At 42.4% G+C, this 12,200-nt stretch overlaps 1 protein-coding gene across 4 annotated transcripts in view; it reads right to left on the bottom strand.

Moving 5' to 3' along the window:
- Positions 1 to 12,200, bottom strand: part of ANKIB1 (ankyrin repeat and IBR domain containing 1) — a 410,970-nt gene that overhangs the window by 56,914 nt on the left and 341,856 nt on the right. For all 4 annotated transcript variants that reach the window (XM_030200246.1, XM_030200271.1, XM_030200262.1 and 1 more), the window contains exon 16: positions 10,801 to 10,979. In XM_030200246.1, coding sequence (XP_030056106.1) covers positions 10,801 to 10,979 — 179 coding nt within the window. The remainder of the gene's footprint in view (positions 1 to 10,800; positions 10,980 to 12,200) is intronic.

The following is a 12,200-nucleotide window of genomic DNA, read 5'->3' as shown; positions in this document are numbered from 1 at the left end:
CTACAGTTACCAGCTAAGAGGAGAATTTAGAACTGCAGTACTGCTTGCAATCAACGATCATTACTGCTTCTCCTATTAGTTTTTTTCCTAATCCATTTCTACTTCTACCTTCCTTTAAAATGAATATAATCAAATTTCTCTTAGTAACCTATTCCCTTCTACTGATTCACCTATCATCATCCACTCCAATTACTGGTAACCACATTAAAACCATTATCCACAATCACCAAAGACTGCCTAGACACCTCACTTCGCACCACAATAGTAACCATCAAAACAAAGGTAGATCTCCCAAAGGTGGTCAGTACCAAAAGAACGGCCTTAACAAATCTGCTCTATCGAAGGAACGGGTACTTACAAAAATTTGTACTTTACCTAATTTAGAAGATCCATTTCAAAATATCCAAGTGGGCTATATTAATGCCAGATCTGCAGTCAATAAAGTAACAACAATATCAGATTGGATCACCTCAGAAAATCTTGATTTAATTTTTATCAATGAAACATGGATTCGCAGTCAAAAAGATCCAGTAATCCTTGACTTATGTCCCTCTGACTACAAAATCATTCACTGGACTAGAAAGGATAAAAGAGGAGGTGGAATAGCATTAATTTATCGCTCCCATTTCACAATTGAAACCACTGCGGAATCCATCTCGTCGCAACTTGAAATTGCATCGATTAGGATTCATAACAAAGCCCTGATTGACCACCTGAACTGCTTCTTGTTCTATAGACCACCTGGGAATTGGAACAAATGCCACACTATCTTTACAGATTTGATTTCAAACACGTGTGTATCCAATTCCAACATATTTATAATAGGTGACATTAACCTGCATCTTGAAGACTCAAAACCTTCCTGGGCAAGAGAATGTAAGAATTTCCTCCAATCCTGGGATCTTTCATGGTCTAACTGGCAACCCACCCACCCACATAAAATGGCATACATTAGACCTTTGTTCATATAAATTGGCTTCAGACCAGAATTTACGGATAACAAACTTTAATTGGTCTGAAATTCCTTGGTCCGACCACTTTAAACTCAATTTATCCATACTTTGGTGGAGGAAAGGATCACACATAACTCCAGAACGCGCAACTTTTAGCTCAAGAGGCCAAATAGATCCAAAGGAGTTTTGGCTACAGATTTATGATAATGAATGGTCGGCCCATACAGACTCTAGACACTACCTTTCAGATTGGAACGCAAGATGTAGTAACGTATTCGACGTTCTAGCTCCCATCAGAACTAAAACATCAAAAAGATCTAACTCAACACCTTGGTTCAACGATGAGCTAAAAAAATTAAAGACGCAAACCAGAAAACTGGAACGTATTTGGAAAGAAGGAAATTCTGAAAACATACTTAGAGAATGGAAACAAGCCCAAAGAAAATATAAATATGCAATCAGGAAGGCCAGAAGGTCCTTTTATAAATCTAAAATAGGTAATGATTACTCAGATTTGAAGAAATTATTCCATGTTGTCAATAAATTATTTGATACCAACCCAATTACTACTACCAGTACAAGCATTCCATCTGTTGATAATCTTACTTCAATGAAAAAATATTAAAATTACGTAATTCACTCCCTCAACAGAACTCCAACTTACAACATTTCTTCACTGTTCTAGAGCCCACCTTGGGTGCCTATCCGGCTGATTGTACCTGGTCAAATTTTGATCCTCTCACCATTGAATCAGTCATCCAGGTGGTTCTAAGGTTTTCAAATTCTTACTACAAATTGGACACTTGTCCCAATTATTTACTCAAATTTGCCCCTTATCGATATCTAGTAGATCTAACAACCCATCTAAATTTCATGCTTCAACAAGGGTACTTCCCCGAGAATCATGGTAATATTCTTCTCACCCCAATACCAAAGGACACCAAGAAAAGGACCGATGATATTACCAACTATCGCCCAGTCGCCTCTATCCCTCTGGTGGTTAAATTAACGGAAAGTATGGTGACTAAACAACTTACGAACTACCTAACCAAATTTTCTATATTACACGATTCACAATCAGGATTCCGCTCCCTTTACAGTACTGAAACTGTTTTAGTTACTCTTCTGAGCAAATTTAAGCAAGAAATAGCTATTGGAAAAAGTATACTTCTCCTACAGTTTGATATGTCTAGCACATTTGATATGGTTAACCATGACATTTTCCTAAATCTCCTTGAGTACTATGGGATTGGCGGTAATGTACTCAGATGGTTTAAAGGCTTCCTATCCTCTAGATCATACCAAGTGAAATCAAATTCAAACATATCATCTTCCTGGAAACCAGTTTGCGGAGTCCCTCAGGGATCGCCAATTTCACCAACACTCTTCAACATACTGATGATTCCGCTGGCCAAATCCCTAGCCAATTTAGGCCTCAACCCATTTATTTATGCTGATGATGTTACAATCTATAAACCTTTTAGACACGATTTGACAGAAATCACCAATATAATTAAGATTGGTTTGAATACAATGAATGCATGGGCAAATTCATTCCATTTGAAATTAAATTCTAAAAAGACTCATTGTCTTATCCTTTCATCTAAACACAATAAGTATAAACCTTCAACCTTAAACATCTCAAACTACTCTCTTCCAATCTCAGATAACTTAAAACTGCTTGGTGTGATAATTGACTCCAATCTAACACTTGAAAGTCAAGTAGATTCCACCACAAAGAAAATGTTTTATTCAATGTGGAAACTTAAACGCATAAAACATTTCTTCCCACGAGATGTATTTCGCAACCTGGTACAATTTATGGTACCAAGCTATTTAGATTACTGCAATGGAATCTATGCAGGTTGCAAAGTACAGCTAACAAAGAAACTTCAGACAGCACAGAACACAGCAGCCAGGCTGATTTTCGGAAAAACAAAATTTGAGAGTGCCAAGCCCCTTCGTGAAAAACTGCATTGGCTTCTCACTAAGGAACGTATTGCCTTCAAAGTTTGCACTCTTGTCCACAGGATTATTTATGGTGAAGTTCCTGGATACATGTCGGACCTTATAAAACTACCACCTAGAAATAGTATCAGCCGATCCCGAACTTATTTAAATCTGCATTATCCAAACTGCAATGAACTTAGATACAAATCAGTTTATACATCCAGCTTTCCTTACATAAGTACACAGCTATGGAACGCTTTACCCAGAACCGTGAGATCCACCCAAACCATCCTAATTTCAGGAAACTATTGAAAATCAGCTTGTTTAAGAAAGCCTACCCCCATGATCCAAATTAACTTCCTACTTTTTGCGACAAAGCACACTATGGACCGTACTAGACCTTTATCACTACCCCCTCTTTATTTCCTTGATGTTTTATACTGATATGTTACATGTTTATACTCTATTATGTATATGCAGTGGTGTGCTGGAGCCGGCTCGCAAGAGCCGGTTGCTAAATTTTTTACCAACTTGCGAGCCGGTTGTTCCTGCGGGGGAGCCGGCTCTCCCTCCTCCCTCCCTCGCTCCTACAGGGTCCGCTCGCTCGCTCCCTCCCTCCCTTGTCCAGCGAATTCTTCGGGGCAAGCAGTCTTGCCTGCCCGCTGCCGGCACTGACCCTCCCCCGCTGCCGGATCGCTCTTTAAAAATGGCCGCTGAGACTTCCAGCGGCGGCCTCGCGAGACTTTTGCTGAAGTCTTGGAGGCCACCCTTGTAAGTCTCAGCGGCCATTTTGAATAGCGATCTGGCAGCGGGGGAGAGTCAGCGCCAGCAGCGGGCAGGAAAAACTGGGGATCTTTCATGCCTGCCCCGAAGCATCCGTTGGACAACCTCGGTGGCTGGAGGGGGGCAGGGGAGAGAAGGGAGTCACTGGACATGGGTGGCTGGAGGAAGGGGGCAGGGGAGAGAAGGGAGTTGCTGGACATGGATGGCTGGAGGAGGGGGCAGGGGAGAGAAGGGAGTCACTGGACATGGGTGGCTGGAGGGGGGGCAGGGGAGAGAAGGGAGTCGCTGGACATGGGTGGCTGGAGGGGGGGCAGGGGGGATAAGGGAGTCGCTGGGCATGGGTGGCTGGAAGGGGGCAGGGGAGAGAGGAGAGTCGCTAGGCATTGGTGGCTGGAGGGGGGGGCAGGGGAGAGTCGCTGGGCATGGGTGGCTGGAGGGGGAGCAGGGGAGAGAGAAGGGCTGCTGGACATGGGTGGATGGAGGCGAGGGCAGGGGAGAGGAGGGTCGCTGGACATGGGTGGATGGAGGGGAGGGCAGGGGAGAGGAGGGTCGCTGGACATGGGTGGATGGAGGGGAGGGCAAAGGGGTAGGTCAGCAGTCAGAGTATCTCAGCAACTGGGTCTCCCTTCTTCCGGAATTATGGATAGCGTCTTACAAAGAACTCGGATCCCGACAAAGTCGGTGAGCAGCTTGCTTGACTCGCATGGGGTGAGTGGAGACTCCATGGCGGGTCCTGGGTTTGATGTTATCCTTAGCCCATGGACTTGAGAGCACCTCCTCCGCAACCGTGAGGCAGCAATTCACCGCTGATAGTGTCATCAGCTCTGCTATCAGGAAACGTAGCAGAAGAAGTGCGATGACAGGCATTAAATACTGCAGTGTGTTTGCTGGAGGCCCCGGAGACGCTGGGTCTTCTAGCAACTGCAGCTGCGGGACCAATATCTACTGCAGGAGAGACGGTAATAGTGGGTACTGAGTGGTAAGTTGAGCCTTTGTAGTCTGAACAGGTACCTATTACATAATTTCCTTCTTTTTTGACTGTTAAACCTTCTGAAATGACTCCGCATAATTTATAGACTCTGGACTTGGGTAAGGTTTTGTGCCCCCAGGTCCACAAGTTGGAACTAAGATTTGTTTCCTTGGAAGAGAGACTGGAGAAAACAGATTCTGAAACACAGATATTGAGTGGATGGCTTGATAAGCAGGAGAAGGTTTACGCTTGATGTTCAGAGAGTTCAAACACCTAATGTAAAAGGATTTGGTTAATTTGAGGAAGGAGGCTGAAATGTTTGAGAACTCTGGGGCCCTTTTACAAAGGTGCACCAAAAAAGTGGCCTATGGTAGTGTGGTTGCATGTACTGGACCATTTCTCCACCACGTCTGTAAAAAAGGTTTTTTTTGGGGGGGGGACAGAAAATGGACATGCGGCAATATTAAAACCAGCGCACATCTATTTACGACCTGAGCCCTTAATGTCACCCATTGACTTAGCGGTAAGGGCTCATGTGTTACCCACGCGGTAACCGTCCAGCATGTACCAACTGTCGATTACTACCGGGAACACCCCCATGGTAGAAACTAATTTTCTAACCCGGGTTTTTGGCGCACACTAAACTCAGAATTACAGCCTGGCGCACATGCTAGCCGGGTGGTAATGCCGATTAGACATGCACTACATGCATGTAGGCCCTTACGTGCCTTTGTAAAAGGGGCCCTCTATTAGGAGTACTAATTTCCTAATTTTTTCTAAAGCTTTTGCAACTACCTTAAGAGATACGTTAAGGAGATATATCAATGAAAATTTAGGGGCCCTGTTTACTAAGCAGCATTATAGGCGCATTAACATTTTTAACGCATGTTAATCATGTACGTGCCTACAATATCCCTATAGGTACTACATGGTTAGCGTGCACAGTAAGTGTTGGCGCACCTTAGTAAACAGGGTCCTAGGTGTTTCTGAGGAGAATAGTAACATAGTAGATGATGGCAGAAAAAGGCCTGCATGGTCCATCCAGTCTGCCCAACAGGATAAACTCATATGTGCTCCTTTTTGTGTATACCTTACCTTGATTTGTATCTGTCTTTTTCAGGGCACAGACTGTATAAGTCTGCCCAGCACTGTCCCTGCCTCCCAACCACCGGCTCTGGCACAGACTGTATAAGTCTGCCCAGCACTATCCCCGCCTCCCAACCACCAGCCCCGCCTCCCACCACTGGCTCATGGTGGGGAATGTTCTCAAGTGTTAATAGCAGTGTTAAAAATGAATGAACTGCCACGCTTATTGTTTTTATTCCAAACACAGCCCATAGAAGTGTCAGAGGGGGTTCTGAGGATGTTACAAAGGGATTTTTCTAGGTTTATATGAGGAGGAGGATCCTCCAAATTGGCCTAGAAGGTCCTGTGGCATGGGCAGGAATGGAGTGGAAGGGCAGTCCCGAATCTTCTTTGGTATTTTTGGGTGGGCCAGCTTTAGCAAATTTGGGACTGGGAGGGATCCCTGCATAAAGAGGGGGTGGGCAAGAGCATTTTCACACAACTGTTCCCCTATGTTATCTACTTTGGTTATCCTGGAATCCCTAAGAGTATGAACAGAGAATTGCCAAACCCTTCATGAGACATTTCTTGGGACTGTGGCAGAGGGTAAAGAGAAGAATGGGGATTGGGAATAGGAGTTCATTTTTAGTAACAACTTGTTTTGATCCTGTATTCAGGTGGGACGGGAAAGTGGAGTGTTTCATAGATGGGAGGAGAAAGGGCTCACATGTTTTCACCAATTGTTGGATGTGGGTGACTTTATACCCTTTGAAGAATTGAAAAACACATATTGGTTGTCTGAAGATGATGTGTTTCTGCAAGTTAAACATTACATGATGGGACAGGATTGGTATAATTCTGACCGAGATGATACTGAGTACTTCAAAAATCTGTGGTGACCACTGTCTACTTGGCTACAACCTCTTTCATTTTCAAACCCTCGACTTCTCTCCGCCACACTAAACTCTCTCCTCCCCCAACTTTGCTGCACCCCACGCTTGGAATAGACTTCCCGAGCCTGTGCGTCTAGCCCCGTCTTTAGTCGTTTTCAAGTCCAAACTTAAAGCCCCACTCTTTACCACTGCTTTTGACTCCTAACCACTACTCACTTGCCCTGTCCTTCAACCTCACTTATTATTCCCTTACCCTTAATTGTTCTATCTGTCTTATCTAGATTGTAAGCTGTTTGAACAGGGACTGTCTTTTTTTGTGTATGGTGTACAGCACTGCGTATGCCTTGTAGCGCTATAGAAATGATAAATAGTAGTAGTAGTAGTAGTAGTAGTAATATACAAATTTCTTCGGGGTTGGCCCATTTGCAGATTTGGGTTTAAAGACCAGTGAGAGCAGAACTTGGGCGGGGAGCTTACACAAAGTGAATGGAAACGTGTGTTTACAGAAGTTCCAAAGGCTTCTATTTGTGTACTGATTAAAGAAAATGCTTATAAAGTAGTTACATTCCACTGAAACTCAAAGCAATGTTTTCCAATACAACTACGGATGTGTGTTGGAGATGTTTGCAAGCTATGGGAACCTTTTTCCACATTTGGTGGGAATGTGTGAAGATCCAACAATAATGAACTTGTGTGGTTGAGGGACTAACTCAAATTTTGGGTAAACCTTTTCTGTTGACACCCAGAGCTTGCCTTCTGGGTTTGAGTAACACTGCGGTATTTTGTTGGCAGGTTCAACTTAAGAGACTATATTTAGCAGCAGCTAAAGGTGTGATTGCAGCATTTTGGAAGCAGTCCACTGGACCTACTCAATTAGACTGATTAGTGCGGGTCGCTCAACTTCAGGATCTGGTTATCCTTACTGATCGCCTTAAAGGGAGATATGATCAGACTATGTAGGAATGGACTCACTTGGCTCTGTTGTTCTCTACTACAGATTAGAAGAGTATGGGGCTAGGGAGGGGGGAGGTGTGTTCTGAGGGGGAGGGTCTGGTTATATTTGAAGGATTGTCTACTTTTCGTAAAAGATGGGGGTAGGGGGTGGGGGGAGCTCATACATGTTGTATCTGTTTGGTTTTGTTGTACATTGGGAGAGATGATTTTGTATGTTTATTATCTTTTCCAATAAAAATGTATTGATACAAAAAAAAAGAATTTTTATTAGCAAACTATCATTTTAGAACCAAGTCTCTACTAGGCTCTAATATGAACAACATCAGTGTTCCTTTAAAGCCAATGTCTTCTCTTTGGAGTATTCTATAGTATGTTAAAAGTGAGCTATCAAACTGGAGTTGTGTTGCCACCCTCCTTCCTAGACTTAGCTGTACGAAGAAAATTGATTTAAATGTTGGTGGAACAACCTCCTTACAATACTAGGTGCTGCTGCTGTTTGAAAGCAAACCCCCACTCCTAAGCATTGTGAATGCTGTATCCCCAGACCAAGAAACATAAAGCCAGGGCTCAGGACTTGGAAAGGGATTTCTAGCAGCGTTTTATTTAAAAAAAAAAAATTATTCTGTGGCCACAGAAAGCACGTGACTTTCTGGAAATGCAGGCTAATGACACTTCTATGAAGGGCTTGCTCAGATTGCAACTCCAAACACAGATTTGTAATCCACAGCTTGGGAAGCCCTGCTCTAGCATATCAGTATATAGCACTTTATCCAAATTATAGGGTCAGCAATATAATCCTCTTTTGTTTAGATTTTAATTACAGGATTCAAAGAAATGTATTTTTATGGGTGGTAAATAAGCTTGGAGAACTTGGGCCCCTCCGAAGGGACACCACCTTGTAGTGGTGGAGGGGCTTGTGTGTTTCAATGACTTAGAGGGCTATGCTGAAGGGTTACCCATATCAGACAGGCCTCTGAGGAGAAACCAGACAAAGAGTGTCCCAAACTGGGAGAGTGGTAAGATGGTGACCTGAAGTTCGTATGCCCAACGGCCCAGCTGTCCTCTGAAGTTTCATCTTCTTTACGTAAATTTCCTCTCTGCAATTGCAGTTACTTAACTGAGAGGAAGGGGACAACCGGCGGTCAGCGGCCGATGGCCAGCGTTTTATCCCCTCAGCAGCAAGTGCAGGAACGCTGCGCGACGAACTGCCCACAGATGAAAGGGTTGGTGAGTCCTTTGCTTAGCGCCGGCGAAGGAGCGTCGACGCTCTTGGACCTGGAAAAAACAACTCCATCGCTCCCGAATTATTCAACCACCATGCCCAAAGGAGTGGAGGAGTGAGTTAGAGGTATATGCTGAAACGGAGGATGTTTACAGCAGAACCCGAATCGGCGGAACCACTCCTAAACACCTATGAGAAATCAACTTGGAGTTTTTGGCTTCCATGGAGGTTACATTGAATACCATCTGGAAGGTGCTTCGGGACCTAACGGTGGCAGTAAATAATTTTGTTTCAGATATAATTTTATTAGAGAGTTACATGGACAATTCAACTGAGCCCTTTGAGAGTAAAAAATTGATATAACAAATGATTCTACATGAGCAAGAAGTGGTTATGATTTTGAAAATGATAATAGACCAGAAACTTTGAATAATAAAATGAATATTATTATAGATGATTAATATCGAGATTATTGTTTTTCCCAGAGTTCCGGGTATGACTCCTAAAGTTTTCCTCAGAAATATTTCCTCAAATTATTACTTTAAAAGGAGTGAAGCCTGTGAAAACTGGGATTACTTTAATCAGTGCGATTTGAATTAGAGACTTAAGTATATGTATTGTTAAATAATTTCTGGTTTTTAAAAGAGAAAGAATGTAATCAGATGTATTATTTCTAACTAATATTGGACAATAAGTATGTTTTCAATGAAATGATTTGACTATACACCATATTGGCCTTGAAGAAGTCAACCAGATGATCAATGTGGAATAATGAATTAGACGAGTAATATCTGGGGATAATTTATTTTTATTTATTTATTTATGTTACATTTGTACCCCGCGCTTTCCCACTCATGGCAGGCTCAATGCGGCTTACATGGGGCAATGGAGGGTTAAGTGACTTGCCCAGAGCCACAAGGAGCTGCCTGTGCCTGAAGTGGGAATTGAACTCAGTTCCTCAGTTCCCCAGGACTAAAGTCCACCACCCTAACCACTCGGCCACTCCTCCAATAATCAGGTTAATACCACGTTTTTTTTTTCTGTTTACTGTTTAATTGATCTCCTTATCTTGTTTCACTCTCCCTATTTAGTGGTCTAAGGAAGAGAATAGAATTACCTGACTGAAATAATGCCTACATATTACTTTCTCTGTATTTCCAGCAAGTTGTTTTATCACTTGTAAAAATTTAAATGGAAAAAAAAAAACATGGAGAACTTGGGAATTTGAGAAATGGAAATTTTAGGTGGTCATAGTGTCTGTGAAGAAGCACTTTAGATTCTTTTGGTTCTGTTTAAACTGTTATGTTGACACAATTATGGTTACTTCATAACACTGTAAATTGTTCCTGTTCTGATTAAGCATCTACTATAATAAAACTCACCCTCAATGTTCTGAGGACACTGACGTCAGTGAAGCCAAGCCCTGACTTCCTTGAAAAAGGTTCGAAGGTTCGTGGTGGTGAAGCCACCAAAATCCCTCCGGGCCCTGCCCTCGAGGGCGGAGCAATGGCAGAACAACGAAGGGGTTGGCAGGGAGGGAGGCAGGGAGGGGGGGAAATCGCTCTGGGCCCCGCCCTCACGTCAAACGTCATTACGGTGGGGGCGGAGCAATGGCAGAACAACGAAGGGGTTGGCTAGGGAGGGGGGGTGCTGGCGACGAAAACTTTGCTAGCACCCGTTTCATTTGCTCTGAAACGGGCCTCCTTTACTAGTAGCATATAAATTTAAATAAACAGTTTGACTGATTACACATGTATTACACCATATTTGTTACACAACTGTATGCTACATGTATTTGAATACGTTTTTGTTTCTGGAGCATACATGTTCTACTGCACAAATTTGAGTCAACAGCTGCAGAACTGCTTTACATGCTGCTGTAATACATTACCCACACTATCTAAGGATTGCTCTTTTACGACACATGCATCTGTGTTTTTATTTTTATCATGTCAAGAAAATAAAATCACAGTTAAGAATATAAAATTAGTTGTCAATGATTCTTGATACCTGCGTCTTGGAACGTCAGGTGAGTCTGCAGGAGCAACTCCACGGGCTACGGAAGCCAAGAACTCTTGTCGTTTTTGCTGTACAAGGCAAGCTGCTCGAATGATCTTATGACGAGGTGTACGAAGGTAAGGCCTGTTCACTTTCTGAGCTAGATCTTCAGTGACCATTTCTAGGTCTGTCTGTAATAAGTAAAAAAAAATTTAGTTCTAAGAAATATTAAAAAAAAAAAAAATCTTAGTGTGGTTCAATAGGGCTTCCAATATATTTATTACAAGTATTCTACAATACAACAAATGGTTAATATTTATTCCAAAACACAAATCACAGAAAAACTCCACTAAAACTGTGCTTTGTTGTGACCTAAATTTGACTGGGTATATAATAAAACATAAAAAATCCCATCCATCCCAGCCAAAACTATTCAGATATTATTGGCAAGGCAATTTTAATTGAATTGCCCAAAAAAATTACGGTGATTAAAATAAATAAATGGGAAAAATAACAGTAAAATGAAATTGCAAAGTTGTAGAAAAAGACAGCAGGGATAACTCACAAGTACATAAGCACCACCATACTCGACAGACTGAAGGTCCAGCAAGCCCAGTATCCTGTTTCCAACAGTTACCAAATTAAGGTCACAAGTACCTGGGCTATGATGCTGGTTTCTATTATTTCTGGTCAGGTTCCATTTTCTGCTCCTGGTGAGAGGATATACATTTTGCTATGGTGTCTCCTACTTGCCCCGGGATAATACAGAGTTTTCCCTACTCATCCTTTGAGAGAAGTCTGATTTTCTGCTAGTTTTGGTATATTTGTGGTGTGGGCAATGCAGAAGGAAATGTGGAAAAGTAGCCTGATGGTTAGTGCAGCGGGTTTGATTCCCACTGCAGCTTCTTGTGACCCTGGGCAAGTCACTTAACCCTCCATTGCCTCAGGTACAAAACCGAGATTGTGAGCCCTCTAGGAACAGAGAAAGTATCTGCATGAAGACTTGTGACTTCTTGGAGTTTTACAGTTCAGTTTTGTCTGCATGGTTTTACTTCTAGTCTGTTATCACTGGTTCTGTATTTGGCGAGGATGTCTCTGTGGTTTGCATGTGTGGCTGACATAAGGTATTCTGCTAGTGTGTAGTTTGTGTTAAAATATGTAGCAGTCCAGCTTGATCTGTTGTCCAATCTATATTTCCCAATAGAGATGTAAAGGTGTTATAAGGCCCACTGTAATGTTTGTAGAACCACTTTTTCATAAGCTGATGTATGAGTTCTGGATGTTTGTGCTGCTTTGGTGTGACAGGTTTGCTACATTATTATTATTGAAAAGATTTACTACCAATAGTAAAACATCTATACTGTAACTACACATATCAATACATTATAAATCAGGGACTTTGAGAGCACAAC

Source organism: Microcaecilia unicolor, chromosome 1, assembly GCF_901765095.1.
Source record: "Microcaecilia unicolor chromosome 1, aMicUni1.1, whole genome shotgun sequence".
Lineage (NCBI taxonomy): Eukaryota > Metazoa > Chordata > Amphibia > Gymnophiona > Siphonopidae > Microcaecilia > Microcaecilia unicolor.
Note: the sequence above shows the minus strand (reverse complement) of the source record. Positions and strands in the feature narration are given on the sequence as shown.